The sequence below is a fragment of the Pelophylax lessonae genome (assembly GCF_965119305.1).
Source record: "Pelophylax lessonae genome assembly, chromosome: 5".
Classification (NCBI taxonomy): domain Eukaryota; kingdom Metazoa; phylum Chordata; class Amphibia; order Anura; family Ranidae; genus Pelophylax; species Pelophylax lessonae.
The window spans coordinates 552,424,708-552,448,895 of record NC_138772.1 but is presented as its reverse complement, the minus strand read 5'-3'; the positions used below and the strand labels follow the sequence as shown (position 1 = coordinate 552,448,895).

The 24,188-nt window shown below is 44.2% G+C and overlaps 1 protein-coding gene across 1 annotated transcript; it reads right to left on the bottom strand.

Annotated features, from left to right (window-relative positions):
- Nucleotides 1-1,054: 1,054 nt before the first annotated feature.
- On the bottom strand, nucleotides 1,055-23,006 carry LOC309556597 (cathelicidin-6-like; the record flags this gene model as incomplete). The annotated part of the gene is made up of 4 exons (XM_082259036.1): nucleotides 1,055-1,334; nucleotides 1,929-2,000; nucleotides 21,987-22,088; nucleotides 22,767-23,006. 4 exons carry the CDS (start codon nucleotides 23,004-23,006, stop codon nucleotides 1,221-1,223), a joined length of 528 nt encoding a protein of 175 aa, XP_082115162.1. The 3' UTR covers nucleotides 1,055-1,220.
- Between the last annotated feature and the right edge of the window lie 1,182 nt (nucleotides 23,007-24,188).

Below are 24,188 nucleotides of genomic sequence, written 5' to 3'. Positions count from 1 at the left end.
CCTGCTCAGTTCTCCACACCCACCGCCTCAAGAAACTTGAGTGCGGTCAGGACTACCACTCCCAGAATGCAGCGCAGCAGTAACACAGCCAATTGGCGGCCGCCGCAGACGATTTTCTGCATACAGAAAAAAAAGTAATGTCAGCAGACAGCGGTTCTGCAATTGCTGGTGGGCCGGATGCGGCCCGCGGGCCGTAGTTTGAGGACCCCTGATATAGAATAGTATGGGATAGGATAGGATAGGATCATAGGATATAGGACAGTATAGGAAAGGTCTGATAGGATATAGAATAGAATAGGATAGGATAGTGTAGGATATGATATAAGATAGTATAGGAAGAATAGGGTCTAGGTTAGGGAAAGATATAGGATAGTATAGGATTGGATAAGATACAGTATAGAAAGGATAGTATATAATATAGTATAGTAAGGATAGGATAGTAGGGATAGGTTAGGATAAGATGTATAATATTATAGGAAGAATAGGATATAGGTTAGGATGAGATATTGGAAGGATAAGATATCAGATAGGATAGTATTGGATGGGATAAGATATAGGAAGGGTCTGATATGGTATAGGATAATAATATGAGAAGGATCAGATACGATGTAGGATAATATAGGAAGGATAAGATATCAGACAGGATATAGGATAGTATAGGAAAGGTCTGATATGATATAGAATAGTATAGTATAGGATATGATATAGGATAGTATAGGAAGAATAGGGTCTATGTTAGGAAACGATATAGGATAGTATTGGATACCAGTATATGAAGGATAGTATATGATATAATATAGTATAGTAAGAATAGGATAGTAGGGATAGGTTAGGATATGATATAGGATATATAGTATAGGAAGGGTCTGATAGGATATATAATAGTATAGGAAGAATAGTATTCATACAATGTTTTATTGCTCACAGTCTAGATTTCATACGTTGGTGGACAATGAGTGACATAAAGAAATGAGACGATCGTCCTTTCATGTTTGGAGACAATGGTGTGTATTGGTCTGATAATGAGAGCCAAAATATTCCCAACACCCCCCCCCCCCCCCATACATTATAACCTGGATCTGGCGCATCAATGACAATTCCGAGAGTCGCATCATTTTCATTCTTTATTTTACTCCTTTATGTGACATTTCATAGAGAACGTTCCATAGAATCCATTTCTCTTCTCTTCTCTGAAGGACCGCCTGCTATTATCTGCCTGGTTAGGCTGGAAGAGAAGTGTTAGAACCTGGACGGCGTTGCCTGCCAGGGGGTCCGCCGGGGGGTCTGCCGGGGGGTCTGCCGGGGGGTCGGCCATTTCGTCTCCTCTTTGAAATCTGAAGGAAAAAGTGAGATTTCCCAATAATTACATTAGAAGTCTGATTTACATTCAGGGGGAGGGGACCAGAAATGTCACCACCCTGCTGAAGGACTGCTGAGATAAAACCAACCGCACTGAGGAGACAGGAAAACCACCGTGAACTTACTGTACAGACATTCTATGCAGTAAAGACCAATCTGTGTGTAATGATTTGTACTGCAGAGGAACAGTAAAGTGCAATCACTGTGCAGCACTACAATGCAGGAAGCAGAGGCTCCTCCCATATACACAATTCATTACCACCCATACATAGAGGTCAGAGTATTTCAGGAGAGGAGAGTTATAGAGGAAGGAGCAGAGTCCTCCAGCAGAGCAGAGTATTTCAGGAGAGGAGAGTTATAGAGGAAGGAGCAGAGTCCTCCTGCAGTGCAGAGTATTTCAGGAGAGGAGAGTTATAGAGGAAGGAACAGAGTCCTCCAGCAGTGCAGAGTATTTCAGGAGAGGAGAGTTATAGAGGAAGGAGCTGAGTATTTCAGGAGAGGAGAGTTATAGAGGAAAGAGCAGAGTCCTCCAGCAGGGGGTGAGGATGGATTTTGTGTCGGTTTCTTACCTTGGTTATGATGTCACACTGCAGTTTCTCTTTGCCGGGTGCAGTCAGATTCAGATCACAGATTTTGACTTCCTGCGTATTCATATAAAATAAGAGCTGAATGTCTCTCACCTATACCAATGCACTGATCTCCTAAGACCAACACTCCGAATAATCTGCTGTCTGTGCCCGCCCCTGTGAGATCATTGGATGTTAATGGGGGGTACAACTGTGCTACATTAGGACTGATCATGTGATCAAAGCAGGCCGACCCTCATACTCAGCACTAAGTTTGAAGAAATTACTGTATTGGACTTGTAGGCAGGTGCAGTTTCCTTCCTCCACTGTAGGAGGCAGTCTTCCACACTACAGTTATGGCACTGCAGTTGGAAGTCATCATTCCTCTACGGTTTCCTTGGTCACTGGGGAAGCGATCAAATTGGATGCTGCTGTCCCATGTGACTCTAGCAGCCATCTTGGGTCAGGGAAAGCCTATTTAAGGCCCTGGCTCCCAGGCTTGGCATGCATTTTGTGAGTTGGTAGAGTAGGGTACCCCGCCTGGTAGGGACAGAATTAGCAGCAGGGAAAGGAGAGGAGGGAAAGCCTAGGACTCACAACTTCTCTGGACATCTTCCTGCTTAAGCACAAGGCGGCCAGGCTGCATTCTTCCCCTCTCAACAGGCGTTGTCCGTTCTTTTGAATCCTATTCACTACACACTGTCAGACCTGTGAGTGTTCCCAGCTGGGCTGCCTTCCCACCGGATTATTTGAACCTTTCTTTGCATTATTTCAATACAAGTCCTTTCCTCGCACTTGGACTCTGCGTGTTATTGCCTCCGCAGTACGCTGCACCCCATCTACAGACTCACAATATCTGCAGGACAAAAGCAGGGAAGAATCAGAATGCAAGTTATCTGAAATCTATAAAAGTAAAATTTACGGTTTAATTTCACTTTAAATAATTGAGTTGGTCCAAAATATCTATACACTGGAAGCCAATTATCGCCAAAGTTACTGGCGACTTCTGTAGACAAAATACGGGAAAATTTAATTTTATTCTACTTTGATCAATGTTGACTTCCTGCTGACCATGTAACGCATATATGTGACGGGCAGGATGGATGGTCCTTAATGCTGCCTACATGTTTCACATACAGTATCTTTTCATGTGACAACACTGAAGAAATGACACTTTGCTACAATGTAAAGTAGTGAGTGTACAGCTTGTATAACAGTGTAAATTTGCTGTCCCCTCAAAATAACTCAACACACAGCCATTAATGTCTAAACAGCTGGCAACAAAAGTGAGTACACCCCTAAGTGACAATGTCCAAATTGGGCCCAGTTTTCCATTTCCCCTGCCCGGTGTCATGTGACTCCTTAGTGTTACAACGTTTCAGGTGTGAATGGGGAGCAGGTGTGTTAAATTTGGTGTTATCGCTCTCACTCTCTCATACTGGTCACCGGAAGTTCAACATGGCACCTCATGGCAAAGAACTCTCTGAGGATCTGAGAAAAAGAATGGTTGCTCTACATAAAGATGGCCTAGGCTATAAGAAGATTGCCAAGACCCTGAAATGGAGCTGCAGCACGGTGGCCAAGACCATACAGCGGTTTAACAGGACAGGTTCCACTCAGAACAGGCCTCACCATGGTCCACCAAAGAAATTGAGTGCACGTGCTCAGCGTCATATCCAGAGGTTGTCTTTGGGAAATAGATGTATGAGTGCTGCCAGCATTGCTGCAGAGGTTGAAGGGGTGGGGGGTCAGCCAGTCAGTGCTCAGACCATACCCCACACACTGCATCAAATTGGTCTGCATTGCTGTCGTCCCAGAAGGAAGCCTCTTCTAAAGATGATGTACAAAAAAGCCGTAAACAGTTTGCTGAAGACAAGCAGACTAAGGACATGGATTACTGGAACCTTGTCCTGTGGTCTGAACCAAATAAGTTTATCTTGGTCTCATCAGATGGTGTCAAGTGTGTGTGGCGGCAACCAGGTGAGGAGTACAAAGACAAGTGTGTCTTCCCTACAGTCAAGCATGGTGGTGGGAGTGTCATGGTCTGGGGCTGCATGAGTGCTGCAAACACTGGGGAGCTACAGTTCATTAAGGGAACCATGAATGCCAACATGTACTGTGACATACTGAAGCAGAGGATGATTCCCCTCCCTTCGGAGACTGGGCCGCAGGGCACTTTTCCAACATGATAACGACCCCAAACACACCTCCAAGATGACCACTGCCTTGCTAAAGAAGCTGAGGGTAAAGGTGATGGACTGGCCAAGCATGTCTCCAGACCTAAACCCTATTGAGCATCTGTGGGGCATCCTCAAACGGAAGGTGGAGGAGCGCAAGGTCTCTAATATCCACCAGCTCTGTGATGTCGTTATGGAAGAGTGGAAGAGGACTCCAGTGGCAACCTGTGAAGCTCTGGTGAACTCCATGCCCAAGAGGGTTAGGGCAGTGTTGGAAAATAATGGTGGCCACACAAAATATTGACACTTTGGGCCCAATTTGTACATTTTAACTTAGGGGTGTACTCACTTTTGTTGCCAGTAGTTTAGACATAAATGGCTGTGTGTTGAGTTATTTTGAGGGGACAGCAAATTTACACTGTTATACAAGCTGTACACTCACTACTTTACATTTGTATTAAATCAGGAAAATGCTTTATTGAGAATGGTAATAACAAACAATACGTCGCACACACAGACAGTATTTTGTACATTGGAAATAAACACATCATCAGATAAAGTATTCATATACACAGTGGCGGCCGACGGCTGGTGTGTTGGGGGCGCAGGGGCGCTGCCCCCCCTATCCATGCACCCGGCCCCCTAATCTACATACGCATGGAGTTCAATGGGGTTTTTTTTTCTTCTGAAGCATGTGATTAGAGCCAGAGGCTCTAATAGGCTTGAGAAAAGGGAGGACCGCAGAGCAGCTATTATTGTCCCTATTATGTCACTATTGTCACATGCATCCTCCTCATGGCCAATCAGGAAGCGGGTCCGAGACCTGTTTTCTGATTGGCCAAAAGGCGAACCTTTGCCATTGGCCAAGGAGGAGGAGGAGGAGGGAGACGCGGAGGACTGAGGAAAAGCCACGGCTGCATCAGGTAAGTGCACTGGTCACTCTGCACACTGTGGCCACTCTGCATTGAAGGGGGCACGCTGTGGTCACTCTGCATTGATGGGGGCACCCTGTGGTCACTCTGCATTGATGGGGGCACGCTGTGGTCACTCTGCATTGATGGAGGCACGCTGTGGTCACCCTGCATTGAAGAGGGCATGCTGTGGTCAGTCTGCATTGATGGGGGCACTTTGTGGTCACTCTGCATTGAAGGGGGCATGCTGTGGTCACTCTGCATTGAAGGGGGAACACTGTGGTCACTCTGCATTAATGGGGCACCCTGTGGTCCTTCTGCATTGAAGGGGGCATGCTGTGGTCACTCTGCATTGATGGGGGCACGCTGTGGTCACTCTGCATTGATGGGGGCACCCTGTGGTCACTCTGCATTGATGGGGGCATGCTCTGGTCACTCTGCATTGATGGAGGCACGCTGTGGTCACTCTGCATTGAAGGGGGCACGCTGTGGTCATTCTGCATTGATGGGGGCATGCTGTGGTCACTCTGCATTGAAGGGGGCACGCTGTGGTCACTCTGCATTGAAGGGGGCATGCTGTGGTCACTCTGCATTGATGGGGGCATGCTGTGGCCACTCTGCATTGATGGGGGCACGCTTTGGTCACTCTGCATTGAAGGGGGCACGCTGTGGTCACTCTGCATTGATGGGTTTACGCTATGGTCACTCTGCATTGATGGGGGCACGCTGTGGTCATTCTGCATTGATGGGGGCACCCTGTGGACACTCTGCATTGATGGGGGCACCCTGTGGTCACTCTGCACTGATGGGGGAATGCTGTGGTCACTCTGCATTGATGGAGGCACGCTGTGGTCATTTTGCATTGAAGGGGGCATGCTGTGGTCACTCTGCATTGATGGGGGCACGCTGTGGTCACTCTGCATTGAAGGGGGCACACTGTGGTCACTCTGCATTGAAGGGGGCATGCTGTTGTCACTCTGCATTAATGGGGGCACACTGTGGTCACTCTGCATTGAAGGGGGCACGCTGTGGTCACTCTGCATTGATGGGGGCACGCTGTGGTCACTCTGCATTGAAGGGGGCATGCTGTGGTCACTCTGCATTGAAGGGGGCACTCTGTGGTCACTCTGCATTGAAGGGGGCACGCTGTGGTCACTCTGCATTGATGGGGGCATGCTGTGGTCACTCTGCATTGATGGGGGCACGCTGTGGTCACTCTGCATTTAAGGGGGCACACTGTGGTCACTCTGCATTGATGGGTTCATGCTGTGGTCACTCTGCATTGATGGGGGCACGCTGTGGTCATTCTGCATTGATGGGGGCACCCTGTGGACACTCTGCATTGATTGGGGCACCCTGTGGTCACTCTGCATTGATGGGGGAATGCTGTGGTCACTCTGCATTGATGGAGGCACGCTATGGTCACTCTGCATTGATGGGGACACGCTGTGGTCACTCTGCATTGATGGGGGCATGCTGTGGTCACTCTGCATTGATGGGGGCACTCTGTGGTCACTCTGCATTGAAGGGGGCACACTGTGGTCACTCTGCATTGATGGGGGCACGCTGTGGTCACTCTGCATTGAAGGGGGCACGCTGTGGTCACTCTGCATTGATGGGGGCATGCTCTGGTCACTCTGCATTGATGGGGGGCATGCTGTGGTCACTCTGCATTGATGAGGGCACCCTGTGGCTGTGGCGGCCCGTGCATAGGGGGCGCCAGAGCGCCGCCCCCCCTAAAAAAAAGAAAAAAAATAGAAAAAAAAATGACAAAAAGAACAAATAAAGTTTTGAAAAAAAAAAAAAATCGTGTTCGCAGGCCTATGCGCTGTGCCTGGTGGCTATGGGGGGGGGGGGGGGTTTACGACCCAGAAGAGGCGTCGATTGGCTGCCTTCTGGGGGCGTAACCTGGGTGCAGGAAAAAGCGCTGAGCCACCCCCACCTTCATGATATCCTGGCTGTGATTGGTCCAGTCTCCAGCCTGGACCAATCATCATCCAGGACATCGCTGACTCGCAATGGGGGCGGTGCCGGTGCGTGCATTAGTCAGTGCCCCTCAGTGCACCTCCTGCTCCATGTATGCGTTCCTTGATGAACCAATCAAGGGCGAATACTGCTGTGCAGGATGTGTGCGACTTGTTTCTCTGGAAGCCCAGATCCTGGATCTAGAAAACATAGTGGTAACACTGCATAGCATCAACAACCTGGAAAGGAGCTTGGACATTACCCATCAGGCTCTGGCAGGGTCCAGCATAGAGGAGGGAGGAGTAGAGGAGACGCAGGCATCAGAGGTAGGCAGTTGGGTGACCGTTAGGAAGGGTAGTGGGAAGAGTGTCAGGGAGGCCAGTCCTGAGTTGGTTCACCCTAACAAATTTGCCAAGTTGCAGGTTGAGGGGGATATCAGCTCAGTGGTGGCAGTGCTGGAGCAGGCGCCCTCCCCCAGCTGCCAGGGGAGCAGCGGCTCCAGGAAGAAGGGGGGCCGTGACTCAGGAAAGGTTAGACAGGTTGTGGTAGTTGGGGACTCAATTATCAAGAGGACAGAGAGGGCAATCTGTCGAAAAGATTGCGGTAGCCAAACAGTATGTTGTTTACCGGGCTCTTGAGTTCGGCTCATCGCGGATCGGGTAGACAGATTATTGGGCGGGGCTGGGGATGACCCAGCGGTCATGGTGCATGTGGGCACTAATGACGAAGTAAAAGGAAGGTGGAAGATCCTAAAGAACGATTTCAGGGACTTAGGTAATAGATTGAGGAATAGGACCTCCAAGGTGGTTTTCTCTGAAATACTGCCGGTACCTCGAGCCACACAGGAAAGGCAGAAGGAGCTTAGGGAACTTAACAAGTGGCTGAGGAATTGGTGTAGGAAGGAGGGGTTTGGGTTCCTGGAGAACTGGGCTGACTTCTCAGTCGGCTACCGGCTCTTTAGTAAGGATGGGCTGCACCTTAATGGGGACGGTACAGCTCTTTTGGGGAGAAAGATGGCCACCAAGTTGGAGGGGCTTTTAAACTAGGAGACGGGGGGAGGGCTCAGAAGTAGAGTCAGTGAGGAGGGAGCAAAGGACAGAAGGCAGTAGTAGAGTCAGCAGCGACAGTAGTTCCATAACGTGAATTGGGGGGTCTGTGCGGGAGAACATCAGACCAAACAGGAATAAACATAATTTCCATTCACGATCAACTTCCACAAAACTAAGAGGGGTATATGCTAATGCCAGGAGCCTAGATAATAAAATGGATGAGTTGGAAATGTTAGTACATGAGGAAGACATAGACCTTGTGGGAATAACGGAAACTTCGTTCGACCCCTCACATGACTGGCTTGCCAATATCCAAGGGTATTCGGTGTACCGGAAGGACAGGGTAGGAAAAAGAGGGGGAGGGGTATGTCTCTATGTCAAGGATAATGTAAGGGTGGTAGAGAGGAATGATATTATGGAAGGAATGAGTATGGAGTTAGAATCCGTGTGGGTAGAACTCCATGGGGAAGAAGAAAAGGGAAAAGTAATTGTGGGGGTTTGCTATAGGCCACCCAACCAAAGGGAGGAGGTAGAGCTGGAATTTATATCACTGTTGGGTAAAGTGGCAAAAATGGGATCAGTCATCATATTTGGGGACTTCAATTATCCCGACATTGACTGGGAAGAGGGGACTACACACTCACAGAAGGCCCGTCTATTCAAGGAGACCTTACAGGACAATTAAATGTCACAGTTGGTGGATTCTCCTACTAGAGAAAATGCAGTCCTGGATCTATTGATTATTAATGACCCAGACCTAATCTCGGAGGTAGGAGTCCAGGACAACCTGGGCTCTAGCGATCCCAGGATGATCACATTTAGCATAAATAACAATATAATAAGGCGGGTGGGGAACATAAGAACCCTAAACTTCAGAAGGGCAAACTTTCCAAAATTGTGCTCATTAATGGAAAGGGTAAACTGGGACCAAACCCTGGGATCATTGACCACGGAGGAAAAAAGGGAATGCTTTAGGAACATATTAAACAAATGCATCTTGCAGTGCATTCCTATGGGAAATACATTTAGAAGAGACAAGGCCAAACCTGGCTGGCTAAACCGTAATGTTAAAAAACGTATTAGGGGGAAAAAAATGGCCTTCAAGAAATATAAATCAGAGGGCACAGTATCGGCTTTCGAGCAATACAAGGAGGCAAATAAGAAAAGTAAATACGAAATCAAAATGGCTAAAATCAACTTTGAGAGACAAATAGCGGAGGATAGTAAAAAGAACCCAAAGAAATTTTTTAAATATATCAACAGCAAAAAAGCTAGGGCAGAGCATATTGCACACATAATTAACGAAGATGGGGGGATGGTTACAGAGGACACTGAAAAGGCAACCGTGCTGAACGCCTTTTTCTCATCAGTCTTACTCAGGAAAAGTAGGGGTACACTGACCATGACTGTATGGTCAGTAGTATTACACAGGACTTGCCGCTATGGCTAACAGAGGGTTAAATCATGGAAAGGCTGGATAAAATTAACACAAACAAATCACCAGGCCCGGATGGCGTACATCCGAGAGTACTGAAAGAACTCAGTAAGGTTATATCTAGACCACTGTTGCTGATCTTTGCTGACAGTATTATGAAAGGAAATGTACCAGGGGATTGGAGGAAAACTAACGTGATACCGATATTCAAAAAAGGGCAGAGGCATGTCCTGGGTAATTATAGGCCTGTCAGTCTGACATCGATAGTATGTAAACTTCTGGAGGGGATGATAAGGGACTATATCGTAGAGTTTGCTAAAGACAACAACATCATCAGCAGTAATCAGCATGGGTTTACAAATGGGCATTCTTGTAAAACCAATCTCTTAACATTCTACGAAGAGGTGAGCTGTGAGCTAGATAGGGGCAGACCAACTGGATGTGGTGTACCTGGATTTCACCAAGGCGTTTGATACAGTTCCCCACAAGCGCTTAATTTATAAAATAAGGTCTGCAAGTATTGACCGCAGGGTTTGCTCTTGGATACGGAATTGGCTAAAAGGGCGTGTCCAAAGGGTGGTAATAAACAGCGCATACTCAGACTGGTCTGAGGTGGTAAGCCGTTTCCCCCAAGGCTCAGTCCTGGGACCAACCTTGTTCAATTTATTAATAAACAGCATTGAGGACGGGATCAGTAGTTCTATATCAGTTTTTGCAGATGACACAAAATTGGGCAGGGCAATAACTGCACAACATGAAGCAGATATCCTACAGAATGACCTGGACAAAATAACGGAGTGGGCTAAGCAGTGTTGCCAACCGTCCGTATATTTACGGACAGTCCGTAAACACAGGGCACTTTTCTCCTGCCCATAAATGCCCGTAGCAGGAGAAAAGTGCCAGTAAAAATGGCTGTGAACGGCTTAGCTCGGAACTGCGCATGCGCAGTTCCGGAGATTCCCGAGAAGATGATCATCTAGTGATCCGATGCTGCATTTGGCCGGCAGGGCGGGCCCAATGCTGGGGGCGGGTCTGGCAGAAGCTGTGCAGTGCAGCGCGCTTACTTATCGTGACCCACTCAGGACGGGAGTGATGATGTCATGGCGCATTCCCGCTCCCGCCATATCGTTGCAGGAGCCGAGCGGGCGGGTGGAGCTGAGGACTCGGAGCTGTATTCTCTACACAGTACACAGGCGGCACGGCACAGGCACAGGCACAGTAAGACAAGTACATAGCGATGTCACCTTGTCTGTCACCATCTCAGTCACTGCACCCACTCACCCAGGATGACCTCCTGTCCCAGGACTAATCATCCCCTGCGATCTGATCTCCCGAGTGTCCCATAGGAGATAAAACTACACAGTGGAAGAGGCACATCGGGAGATGTGATCGCTGGAATGAGTTATATAGATTTTTTTTCCCCCCAAGAAAGTGTAAATAATATATTTTCTGTGTAATCTTTACAGGTAAAGATACATTTACTGCAGGTCTGCAGTCATAAAATACAATGTTATTTCTTGAATATTGAGTTGCATTTTTTTTTTTTCATTCCCTTTTCAAATCATAGCAGTATTATTATTTTGCAGCTTTTCTTCAAGCTTGCTTCTAAATTGCAGCAGTGCAATGTTTTAACAAATATTCCTAAGAGTATATTCAAATTGATGTCAGGTCCTTGTAGTATAAATCACTTGCTTCTCGTCTCTGTTCTGGATAGTGACATGTCGATATGCAGCTGCCATTTTAAATTTAGTTATTTAATTATACACACTTTCAATGGTATTGTCCCAAAAGATAAAATTATTGATGAATGTCATACATTTACGACACCTGGAAACAGTTGTGCTTCTGGCTGGCACATAGTACATAGCGATGTCACCTTGTCTGTCATCATCTCACAGCACCCAGGATGACCTCCTGTCCCAGGACTCAATCACCCCCTGCGATCTGATCTCCCGAGTGTCCCATAGGAGATAAAACTACATTAAAGTGGTGACCCTTCTGTATCCTACAATGAGGTCCCCCTATTAGTGTTCATACATTGTCCCCTCACAGGGGATCCAGATGACATCCTAGGCTGGTGACACTGACCCAGGCCATTTCCTCCTCACCCATCAGCAGATAAATCTATAAGGATTGTCCATGGGATCACAAACACTGCCATTGTACAGTATTTTGTCGCTCAGTGATGAAGATTCAGCTGCGCCTCCTGTAGTCAGCAAAATCGCTGAAATCACTTCACACCACAAGTTCTGTGTTCCCGATGCATTTCTCTGAGCACCTCCTGTACCATGTACGCAGTCTCTGACCACCTCCTGTACCATGTCCGCAGTCTCTGACCACCTCCTGTACCATGTCCGCAGTCTCTGACCACCTCCTGTACCATGTCCGCAGTCTCTGACCACCTCCTGTACCATGTCTGCAGTCTCTGACCATCTCTTGCCTTTTATCATGTCTGCAGGGGAGTCTGGACTCTGGAGAGGAGTCAAGAGTGAGAGCGCCGCCGGGATGGGGGTCACGGGAGAAGTCAGATGTATGGGGCCTGCAGAGTGGAGACCAGAGCCGTCTGACTGAGCCCTGCACAGTGCACCTGAGAGGAGGTCAGTGACAACGCCACCAGACCAGTCTGATGGGGGGGGGGGGGTCACTGATGTAAGGGGGCACTAATATAAATATCCCTCTATATTAGTAACCCCCCCCATATCTTAATGTATTCACTCTGTGGAAGGTGGTCTCTGGTCACCAGATTGCCCCCCACATCAGAGTTCCTGGCGTTCCCCTTTACATCAGACTCTGCAGGATTCTCCCCTTACAGTGCGAAGGGGGAACTCTGCAGACCCTGATGTAAAAGGGAACTTTGATGTAAAGGGGAATGCAGTGGACTCTAATATAAGGCGGTTTCTGGTCACCAGAACACCCACTTAAATCAGAGTTCCCCCTTAAATCAAGATCTGCAGCATTCCTCTTTATGTCAAAGTTACACTGTAAGGGAAATCCTGCACACTCTGATATATGGGGGAACGCTGTGCTGGCTGGGTTATATTAATCTGGTCTTCATGTAAATGGAGAAATATGGTTTTTGACTTTTGTTTAACCTAAACACATTGCTAATAGCACTATCTACATGTTTATAGTTTAAGTATTGATATTTGCAGGGTTTAGCACTGAAAACAGCCTGTTTATGTAAATTTTTGCAATGCCAGTAAAAAATTGGTGCCGTCCGTAAATTTTGGACGTTCTGCCAGTAAATTTCCCTCCGGGGGGTTGGCAACACTGGGGCTAAGACATGGCAAATGAGGTTTAATGTGGAGAAGTGTAAGGTTTTGCACTTGGGGACTAAAAACATAAAAGCACAATACACGTTAGGGGGGGAACCCTTGGGGGAATCAAAAATGAAGAAATATCTGGGAGTCTTGGTAGATGATAGGCTAGGCAATAGCAGGCAATGTCAAGCGGCAGCTGCCAAAGCCAGCAGAATATTAGCATGCATAAAGAAAGGGATGTATTCCAGAGATAAGACTATAATCCTTCCACTTTATAAAACTCTGGTCCGACCACATCTGGAGTATTCTGTCCAGGTCTGGTCGCCAGTCCTCAGGAGGGATGTGTTGGAGTTGGAGAGGATCCAGAGAAGGGCAACTAAACTAATTAGGGGATTGGAGGACCTTAATTATAAAGAGCGTCTGCAATCGCTGGATTTATTCTCCCTGGAGAAGAGACGCCAGAGAAGGGACATGATAGCAATTTATAAGTATCTAAATGGTGATCTCGGCATAGAAAAGAAGCTATTCAGTTGTAGGGAGTGCATGAGGACTCCAAGCATATATTGCGATTAGAGGAGAAGCTTTTAACCTCAGGCAACGTGGGGGGTTCTTTACTGTTAGAGCTACAAGATTGTGGAATTCTCTACCAAAAGAGGTGGTTTCTGCGGGAAGTATGGTGGCTTTCAAAAGACTCTTAGACATACATCTCAAGGATCAGAACATTCAGGGGTATGTGAGATGATTACGGACACACACACCTACACAGGTTGAACTAGATTGTCGGGATTATTGGGGAAATTAAATAAAATAAAATGGATATATTTAAAAGCCATGTAGACTATAGAGATTGTGAACAGCACAGCTTCCATCTTGTTTGGAGGTGATTGAAAGTTCATAGATGTTCTTTTGCAAAATGTCTCTTACAAGAGAATTTCAACAGAGATCTTTGTATTTCTTTAGTCATAAATAAGTGGTACATGGACATCTCATCAGAAAAGACATAATGGTAGTGCCAGTCTGTGTGTAAGTATTTTAACAATGGACAAATGTACTTAGTGAACAACTCCAAGAATTTGCGAAAGAGTATTTAAACTAGGAAGGGGGGGCAAAAGAGTGAAAATACAAGAGTCCAATTGCCCCCCGAAACAATGCCAGAACAGGTCAGAAGCACAGAGGTTAAGAAATGATAAGCTCAGAGTCCTGTCTACAAATGCTCGCAGTTTAGGTAAAAAAATCAATGAACTTGGGTCAATAATGGCATCTGAGAATGTAGATTTAGTGGCTGTTACGGAGACATGGTTTAATGAAAGAAATGACTGGGACATAACCATACCAGGGTACTCTTTATACAGAAGAGACAGAGAAGGCAAGAAAGGAGGAGGAGTGGCCCTGTATGTGAAAGATAGCATTAAATCTAACCTAATACAAGTTGGTGAGGCCAACATAGAGTCAGTTTGGGTTACGTTGCAGTTTGCTAATCATGCAGTAACTCGTGTAGGTGTGATATATAGACCACCTGGTCAAGTTTAAGAACTAGATGATCTACTAGTTGAAGAAATAGCTAAAATGACAATGAAAGGAGAAGTTATCATTATGGGAGATTTCAATCTTCCAGATATAAACTGGAAAACCAAAATAGCAAGTTCTACCAGGAGTACAGATATTCTAAATTCCCTACTGGGGTTGTCTCTGCAACAAGTGGTTGAGGAGCCAACCCGGAGGGAGGCCATTTTGGATTTGGTATTCACAAATGGGGATTCGGTATATGATGTCATTGTAGGCGAAACCTTGGGATCTAGTGATCACCAGTCAGTGTGGTTTAATATAAGAACTGTGAAAGAGTCACACCACACAAAAACAAAAGTTTTAGACTTTAGAAAAACAGACTTTTCAAAAATGAAATTAGTCATAAATGAGTCCTTATCAGACTGGAATGGATTACATGGAGTCCAGGAGAAATGGGACTACTTAAAAGGTGCATTATTGAAGGCAACAGAAAATTGCATTAGACTTGTCAGTAAAAGCAAAAAAAGGAAGAGACCACTGTGGTACTCAGCAGAAGTGGCCCAAATCATTAAAAATAAAAAGCTAGCATTTTGTAATTATAAAAAAAACCCAGAGCAATGAAGATAAGGAAATCTACAAGATTAGGCAGAAAGAGGCCAAGCAAGTTATAAGAACTTCTAAAGCGCAGGCAGAATGAAAAACTAGCTCAGTCTATGAAAAAGGGGGATAAGACATTCTTCAGATATATAAATGAAAAAAGGAAATTAAAACAAGGAATAACTATATTAAAAACAAAGGACGGAAGGTACGTAGGAGAGAATAAAGGGCTAGCCGACTGCCTTAATGAATACTTCTGTTCTGTTTTTACAGAAGAAAAAGAAGGAGAAGGTCCTCCACTTGAAAGGATGACTAATGAATCGTTTGATGCATGTGTCTTTACAGAGGAAGACGTTCTAAGATTGCTGTCTAAAGTGAAGACAAATAAGTCACAGGGTCCTGATGAGATACACCCAAAATTATTAAAAGAGCTTAGTGGTGAGCTGGCAAAACCATTAACAGATTTATTTAACCAATCATTAGTAACAGGAGTCGTCCCGGAAGATTGGAAATTGGCAAATGTCGTGCCCATTCACAAGAAAGGTAGTAGGGAGGAATCGAGCAACTATAGACCAGTGAGTCTGACAACAATAGTAGGCAAATTAATGGAAACCCTATTAAAGGATAGGATTGTGGAACATCTTAAATCCCATGGATTGCAAGATGAAAAACAACGTGGGTTTACATCAGGGAGATCATGTCAAACAAATCTTATAGATTTTTTTGACTGAGTGACTAAAATAATAGACGGTGGAGGTGCAGTAGACATTGCATATCTAGATTTTAGTAAGGCTTTTGACACTGTCCCACATAGAAGACTTATCAATAAACTGCAGTCATTGAGCATGGACTCCCATATTGTTGAGTGGATTAGGCAGTGGCTGAGTGACAGACAACAGAGGGTTGTAGTCAATGGAGAACATTCAGAACAAGGTCATGTTACCAGTGGGGTACCTCAGGGATCTGTACTGGGACCAATTTTGTTTAATATATTCATAAGTGATATTGCAAAAGGCCTCGATGGTAAGGTTTATCTTTTTGCTGATGACACAAAGATATGTAACAGGGTTGATGTTCCTGGAGGGAAACGCCAAATGGAAAAGGATTTAGGAAAACTAGAAGAATGGTCAGAACTCTGGCAACTGAAATCTAATGTGGATAAGTGCAAGATAATGCACCTGGGGCGTAAAAACCCAAGGGCAGAATATAGAATTTTTGACACAGTCCTGACCTCAGTATCTGAGGAAAGGGATTTAGGAGTAATTATTTCAGAAGACTTAAAGGTGGAAACACAATGTAATAGAGCAGCACGAAATGCCAGCAGTATAGGGAGAGGTATAAGCAGTAGAAAGAGAGAAGTGCTTATGCCGCTGTACAGAACACTGGTGAGACCTCACTTGGAGTATTGTGCGCAGTACTGGAGGCCATATCTCCAGAAGGATATAGATACTCTGGAGAGAGTTCAAAGAAGAGCTACTAAACTAGTACATGGATTGCAGGAAAAAACTTACCAGGAAAGGTTAAAGGACCTTAACATGTATAGCTTGGAAGAAAGAAGAGACAGAGGGGATATGATAGAAACTTTTAAATACATAAAGGGAATCAACTCGGTAAAGGAGGAGAGCATATTTAAAAGAAGAAAAACTACCACAAGAGGACACAGTTTTAAATTAGAGGGGCAAAGGTTTAAAAGTAATATGAGGAAGTATTACTTTACTGAGAGAGTAGTGGATGCATGGAATAACCTTCCTGCAGAAGTGGTAGCTGCAAATACAGTGAAGGAGTTTAAGCATGCATGGGATAGGCATAAGGCTATCCTTCATATAAGATAGGGCCAGGGACTATTCATAGGATTCAGATATATTGGGCAGACTAGATGGGCCAAATGGTTCTTATCTGCCGACACATTCTATGTTTCTATGTTTCTATGACAATAGCCCAGTGTACTCTATCAGACATTTAAACTTTATAAGTGTTAAAGATGCATTATGTTGTATGTAAGAAAATATGAGTAATAATTATATGTATATGTATACATACATATTAAGGAATGTTATATCACATTTTGGTTTTATATTCTTGCACGTAGTAATCTTACTTAGACAAAGAGTGAATACTAATTACCTTATTTTAGAAACATGTGTGTAGGTCTAGTTTAAGTTTTTATGGCCATATAGATCTTCCAATCTAGACGCAATGTCTGAAGTGTTTGACAGAATTCAAATAATTAATGGCTTTTCACTAGCCAAGAGGTCAAAAAGGTTATCAGATAATAATAGTGGTCTAATTATTCTATATTCTGAATCTAATGAACAGTACAATACTGCCCCCTTTGGAGATGCTACTAAATGCAGTCTCGGGGTAACTCAGTATTTTCCAATATAAATATATATATATTGTATTAAAAATATAATTATCTTTATATATGGCTTTACCAGATCCAATAATTGCCAAGATGAGTGATGGAGATATAGATGGACATTTATGTATGTACTGAGAGTATGGACAAGTTTATATGTTGCTTCTATGATTACTTTTAAATATAAAGAAATCATCCTTTAATTTTATTATTCAAAATATTGGGCATGATTAAAGAGGTGTTGCCAATGACATCACCAGCTAATGTATGAAATATCCCAACCAATGGGGATAAGTTTCATTCTTCTGGGTTTAACTTATGGTAATTTTAATAGTCCTTTGTTCAATACCATATAAAAAGGAGAACCCAGATGTGAGAGACACATTACACTACTGACAACACACATTACACCTACAACACTTACACTACTCACATCCATCTATATACTCATCTAAACATACTCCATCTTGTTCCATCATTATCTGAAACTTTGAGGGACGCCAAATGAAACTCCTCCCTAACTGGCCACCATCTTGGGAAGGCAGCCATCTTAAGGACTCTGGTAATGACCATTTGAAGCTAGCAGCCATCTTAAGTGTGGTAAATATACCTTGCTGTTTATTTGATATTATTCAACAATTGTTTATTTCCTTCCTTATATGTTTTATATTGCATATTTAAGGGTAATAAGATTACAATCCCAGCCGTATAAACCATAGTAGATCTTTCTCTAAAAAGCAGATTTTTGTTTTCATACATTTTTATTAATATCAGATTCAGTGCATTATTTGTGATTTTAGTCTCCCATTTTTGCATAGCTTATTTTCGCTCCATCTGAAGTGGAGTAACTGTCGGATGTGCAATTCACAGACAATTGTGGTCTGTTTATGTAGAACACTTATATATGGTTTATGCTATACCTGGGAGAAAAGGTAATCTTGTTTAATTTTCACTTTCATTATTGAGCTACATATCACATTGCATTTATTGTTTGAAGTTTGTATTTTATGTAAAGTTATCTTTTTGTGTCATTTCCAGTTTGATCATATATTGTGAATACATGTCTTGTGAATAAATATTCTTATATATTCCATACTGTAGACTGTTCTCACTAAGATTGGTATATGCTTTTAAAAATAAATTAATCAATTAAAAAGAACTTGTTACATATTGATTTGTGGAAATAAGTTGAGATTCTCCTGCCTTACAGATCTTTGCTTATTAACATAAATAGAGACACTGTTATATTCAGAGCAGTATAAATATTCTGACAGGATGGACTATTGTCTTTATTCAACCTCACCTACTATGTAACTATGTAACTATGAAACCATCCGTCCCCGGCGACTTATTATTAGCCATCTGAGAGGCCGCTAGAGACAGCTCCTCAAAGGTAAGGGGGGCACCCAATCCATTTCTCCCAGGCTGGGTAAGCCACGGGACTGGACACTGATTCAAGAACTCCTCCAAACCAGCTACCGAGGGGCAAACCTTAGAGGAGTGCAAGTCTTTTTAAAAATTCAGTGAAAACCTAAGAAACCTGGGAGGGGTCATGAACCGTCTCCCCTGTGGGAGTCTGAACTGCCACTATATGTGTAACACAAGTTGTGCCTTGGCAATGACCGCCAATAGATGGCCTTTATTTTCACCTTCACCTTTTCACCTTAAAGTATTGCAGTTGGATAAAAAATCTCTTATTTTCCACTGCCGTAATGAAGACTTGTTTGTAGAGGGCCTGGGCCTCCAACCATTTATGCTCTTTAATACATAGTTACATAGTTACATAGTTACATAGTAGGTGAGGTTGAATAAAGACAATAGTCCATCCAGTTCAACCTGTGTAGGTGTGTGTGGCTGTAATCATCTCGCATACCCCTGAATGTTCTGATCCTTGAGATGTACGTCTAGAAGTCTTTTGAAAGCCACCATATTACCTGCAGAAACCACCTCTTGTGGTAGAGAATTCCACAATCTTGAAGCCCTAACAGTAAAGAACGCCCCACGTTGCCTGAGGTTAAAACGCTTCTCCTCTAATCGCATTGTATGCCCCCGAGTCCTCATGCAATCCCTGCGACTGAACAGCTTTTCTTCTAAGCCTAGATCCCCATTGAGATATTTAAAAATTGCTATCATGTCCCCCCTCAGGCGTCTCTTCTCCAGGGAGAATAAATCAAGTGATTGCAGACGCTCCTCATAATCAAGGTCCTCCAATCCCCTAATTAGTTTAGTTGCCCTTCTCTGGACCCTCTCCAGCTCCAACACATCCCTTCTGAGGACTGGTGACCAGAACTGGACAGCATACTCCAGATGCGGTCGGACCAGAGTTTTATAAAGTGGAAGGATTATAGTCTTATCTCTGGAATACATCCCTTTCTTTATGCATGCTAATATTCTGCTGGCTTTGGCAGCTGCCGCTTGACATTGCATGCTGTTGCCTAGTCTATCATCCACCAATACTCCCAGATCCTTCTCCATTTTTGATTCTCCCAGGGGTTCCCCTCCTAACGTGTATTGTGCTTTTATGTTGCTAGTCCCCAAGTGCAAAACCTTACACTTCTCCACGTTAAACCTCATTTGCCAAGTCGTTGCCCACTCCGTTATTTTGTCCAGGTCATTCTGTAGGATATCTGCTTCATGCTGTGCTGTTATTGCCCTGCCTAATTTTGTGTCATCTGCAAAAACTGATATTGAACTACATATCCCGTCCTCAATGCTGTTTATGAATAAATTGAACAAGGTTGGTCCTAGGACTGAGCCTTGGGGGACCCCGCTTACTACCTCAGACCAGTCTGAGTATGCGCTGTTTATTACCACCCTTTGGACACGCCCTTTTAGCCAGTTCCGTATCCAAGAGCAAACCCTGCCATCGATACCTGCAGACCTTATTTTATAAATTAAGCGCTTATGGGAAACTGTATCGAACGCCTTAGCGAAATCCAAGTACACCACATCCACTGGTCTGCCCCTATCTAGCTCACAGCTCACCTCCTCGTAGAATGTTAAGAGATTGGTTTGACAAGAACGCCCATTTGTAAACCCGTGCTGGTTACTACTAATGATGCTGTTGTCCTTAGCAAACTCTACGATATAGTCCCTTATCATCCCCTCCAGAAGTTTACATACTATCGATGTCAGACTGACAGGCCTATAATTTCCCGGGATATGCCTCTGACCCTTTTTGAATATCGGAATCACGTTAGCTTTCCTCCACTCTCCTGGTACCTCTCCTGTCCTAATACTGTCCGCAAAGATCAGGAACAGTGGTCTGGATATAACCTTACTGAGTTCCTTGAGTACTCTCGGATGTACGCCATCCGGGCCTGGTGATTTGTTTGTGTTAAGTTTATCCAGCCTTTCCCTGATTTCACCCTCTGTTAGCCATAGTGGCAAGTCCTGTGTATTACTACTAACCATACAGTCATGGTCAGTGTACCCCTCCTTTTCGTGTGTAAAGACTGACGAGAAAAAAGCATTCAGCATGGTTGCTTTTTCAGTGTCTTCTGTAACCATCCTCCCATCATCGTTAATTATGTGTGCAATATGCTCTGCCCTAGTTTTTTTGCTGTTGATATACTTAAAGAATTTCTTTGGGTTTTCTTTACTATCCTCCGCTATTTGTCTCTCAAAGTCTATTTTAGCCATCTTGATTTCGTGTTTACACTTCTTATTTGCCTCCTTGTATTGGTCGAAAGCCAATACTGTGTCTTCTGATTTATATTTCCTGAAGGCCAATTTTTTTCCCCTAATAAGATTTTTAACGCTATGGTTTAGCCAACCTGGTCTGCTATGAATTCCTCCTCTGCCCTACCCGCTGTGGATTTTCCCATTCCTTAGTTTTAGTTTTAATGGACGATATTTGTTTAGTAGAAAGCCCCCTGAGAAACGCCTTCAGGACATCCCAAACCACCAAGGGTGTTGCAGCACTATTGTGCGATCCCGCAATTTTTGCATATCTGTCGGCTCCATTTTCACCCCTTTAATTTCAGAAGTAAGGACCTGGATGGCCTTATTGCAGGTTGTAACTACAGTGAAAATATCCCGCAGTGTAGGTTCAGGAGCACTCTCATCGTGATCTCCATGCACTGGGACTGTGATGGGGATGGAGGCATTACTCAAAGCGTTTCACATGGGAGAAGTAGCAGCGTCTGCAGGCCAGACCTTCTCTGCCTCGGTCGACACAGCACCAGTCCCCTCAGGGCCAGAGTGGGGTTTAGCCAGGGTATCCTTGCCGGTGGACTTGGCAAACAACTTCAGGGCTGCTTCTTTGGCTGAGCGGAATGGACGAGCGCAATCTTGGCCTGCATGGTCCGTGGGTGCCGGAGTCTCCTTGCCTCTCCTGGACATTGCACCATCGGTGGAATCCGGGCTGGCAGGTAGGTATCACCTTCAGGAAGGTCGGGAGGTAGGTTGGCGAGGTAAACGGCAGCAGTACCGGCAGATGTCAGGATATAATACAGGATCGGCAGCAGAGAGAGCTCTCTACATCAGCTGCAAACCACGCCCCTCACTACTTTACATTGTAGCAAAGTGTAATTTCTTCAGTGTTGTCACATGAAAAGATAGAATAAAATATTTACAAAAATGTGAGGGGTGTACTCACTTTTGTGAGATACTGTGTGTGCTCCCAGCACAGTGATTGAGCTGTTACTCACATCAGATTAGAGATACGAAGTGATATTATTGTTACATTGTATTACTCTGTATCATTCATCATCAGAGGAGTGACCTTTCATTTGCATGTGGCTCTTGGTTATAAACAAAGACTTCACATTTTTCATGAAACACTCTCAGATAAAACTCACCCCATCCGGTTTAAAATCACACTGCACTGCATCACCTCCCTCCGACTTCAGACACCTCGTCTCTATTATTCCAAATCTCAGGATTTCATCCTTTGTTTCCTCCTGGAAGAACATTTGCATGATGGAAGGATACAAATAGACTTTTCAGGGTTTTCGGCACCCCTAAGTGTTTCAGAAATACTGATTTAAATTAAAATTTGCATTTTTTCCAATTTTTAATATCAATTAAAAAGAAAAGTAAGTCTTTAGATGTGAATTGTAATGTAAATGTAACTATTCCTGATTTCTCGGGTGACATTAAAGGGGACCTGTCATTAATCAGTCATCACATCTCCCCCCATTACCAAATCATATTATTATTTATTATCAATAATAAATGTCTTCCAGCCCGGGCAGTCTTGATGAAATGATGTACAGTTAGATATATGGTTCTATATTTAGAATTTATCTGGTCTATAAACCAGAGGCTCTGGATGGACAGTTAGATAAATGGCTCTATATTTAGGATGTGCCTGGTCTATAAACCAGAGGCTCTGGATGGACAGTTGGATAAATGGCTCTATATTTAGGATGTATCTGGTCTATAAACCAGAGGCTCTGGATGTACAGTTGGATAAATGGTTCAACTTTATCTGAACATTTTTAAGGAATTGACTTATTGTTACATTTATAGTCACATTTAAAAATCCTTGAAAGAATACAAATGCCCTTAAAGCTCCTCATCCAATGTATTGCCCATGAAGCCCCCATCCCTCCCCAATGTATTGCCCTGTACTCCACCTGCATAAGTATGGCTGGAAGGTCCTCCAGGGGTTTATAGAAATAGAGGACATCCTCCCTCTGGTTGTAGAGATCCAGGGCCTCTTTGATCCGTTGTCCCTGATCTGGAGACTTAGAGCGAGCCACCTCCAATGTGACTACGCAGAGCCATAGCACACACCGCCAGATCTTCATCTTCTGTCCTCTGTAATGGTGATTTATGTGTCTGATTCCACCTCTATTTATCGTCCCCACCTCCATCTTCCTCTTTTTTTCACACGTCTTTTGAAATCTGCTTATACGTTTATTGCTCCATTAATAACATTACAAACATCTTTCATAACATGTTGTTTCAAGAATAAAACAAAAAAAAAAAAAAAAGCATACTGCCAACAATTTAATGTGGCATTCCAACCAGGCTACAAAAATGAAATCCCTTCTAGCAATGGTCCTTATCACACTTCTGTGACTTTCTAAGAAGGGGTTTTATGAGGGATTTCCTCTCACTTCCTTCCTTTTTGTGGCTTTAGGACAGACATTATGACACAGATTGTTGTTTTTTATTATTATTTAATGCCTACTCTATCCAAAATAAAACCTTTTGGCTTTTTTCAATCAACTTCTGTCACAAGGAGTGATTGTGCTGCTTCCAGTGGATAAAAGGTTCACAATATCTACTAGAGTCTCTTGAGGTCCCAGGTCAAGGGGCGATGTTCCTTCTATGTTGTTCTCCAGTTCATTGGGTACAGACATGGGCCAGCTACCTGGGGTCCAGGTCCCACAGCGTTGTCTGTACCCACTTGGTGCATGCATTAGACCCCCAGAAAAGGGGGGGCTGCCCTTCTGGCAGTAGGAATTGTTGCCTATGGCAGTGGCCTTGTTCTGGCCAGGAGTTCCTGGTTATAGTAGATGTAAAGGATGCTGCCTTCATGTTTCAATTTTTACCTCCTCACCTAAACTGCTTTGTGATGGAGGATTGGCATTTTCAGTGCAGGGCCCTGCCATTAGGGCTGCCCACAGCCAAACTATTCTGGGGTACCTGGATGATCTGCTGCTCAGGGAGCAACTTGTTCAGCGTAAGCGGCAAAGCGTTTCTCTCGTAGTAAACTCTCAGGAGAGTTTGGCTGAATTGCCTCCAGAAATCAGTATTGGTGGCAGCTGAGTTATTGGGATATACGGGCCTGACTATGGACACTATCCAAGCAAGGGTAATTCTTCCTTCAGAGAAGTGCCTTGCAATAAGGAATCAGAGGCTTCTCAGAACACTGAATTTTCCCTCAATTTGTTTCTGCATGAGAATATTGGGAAGGAAAGTTGGCATGTTTCGGTTCTTTGTGCTCAGTTCCTTCCAGAAATGACAGCAGAACATTGTGTTGGCATGAAATAGGAGGACTCAGTCGTGGGATTTTTCATCGTCCCTACACCAAGTCTGTAGACTGGTGG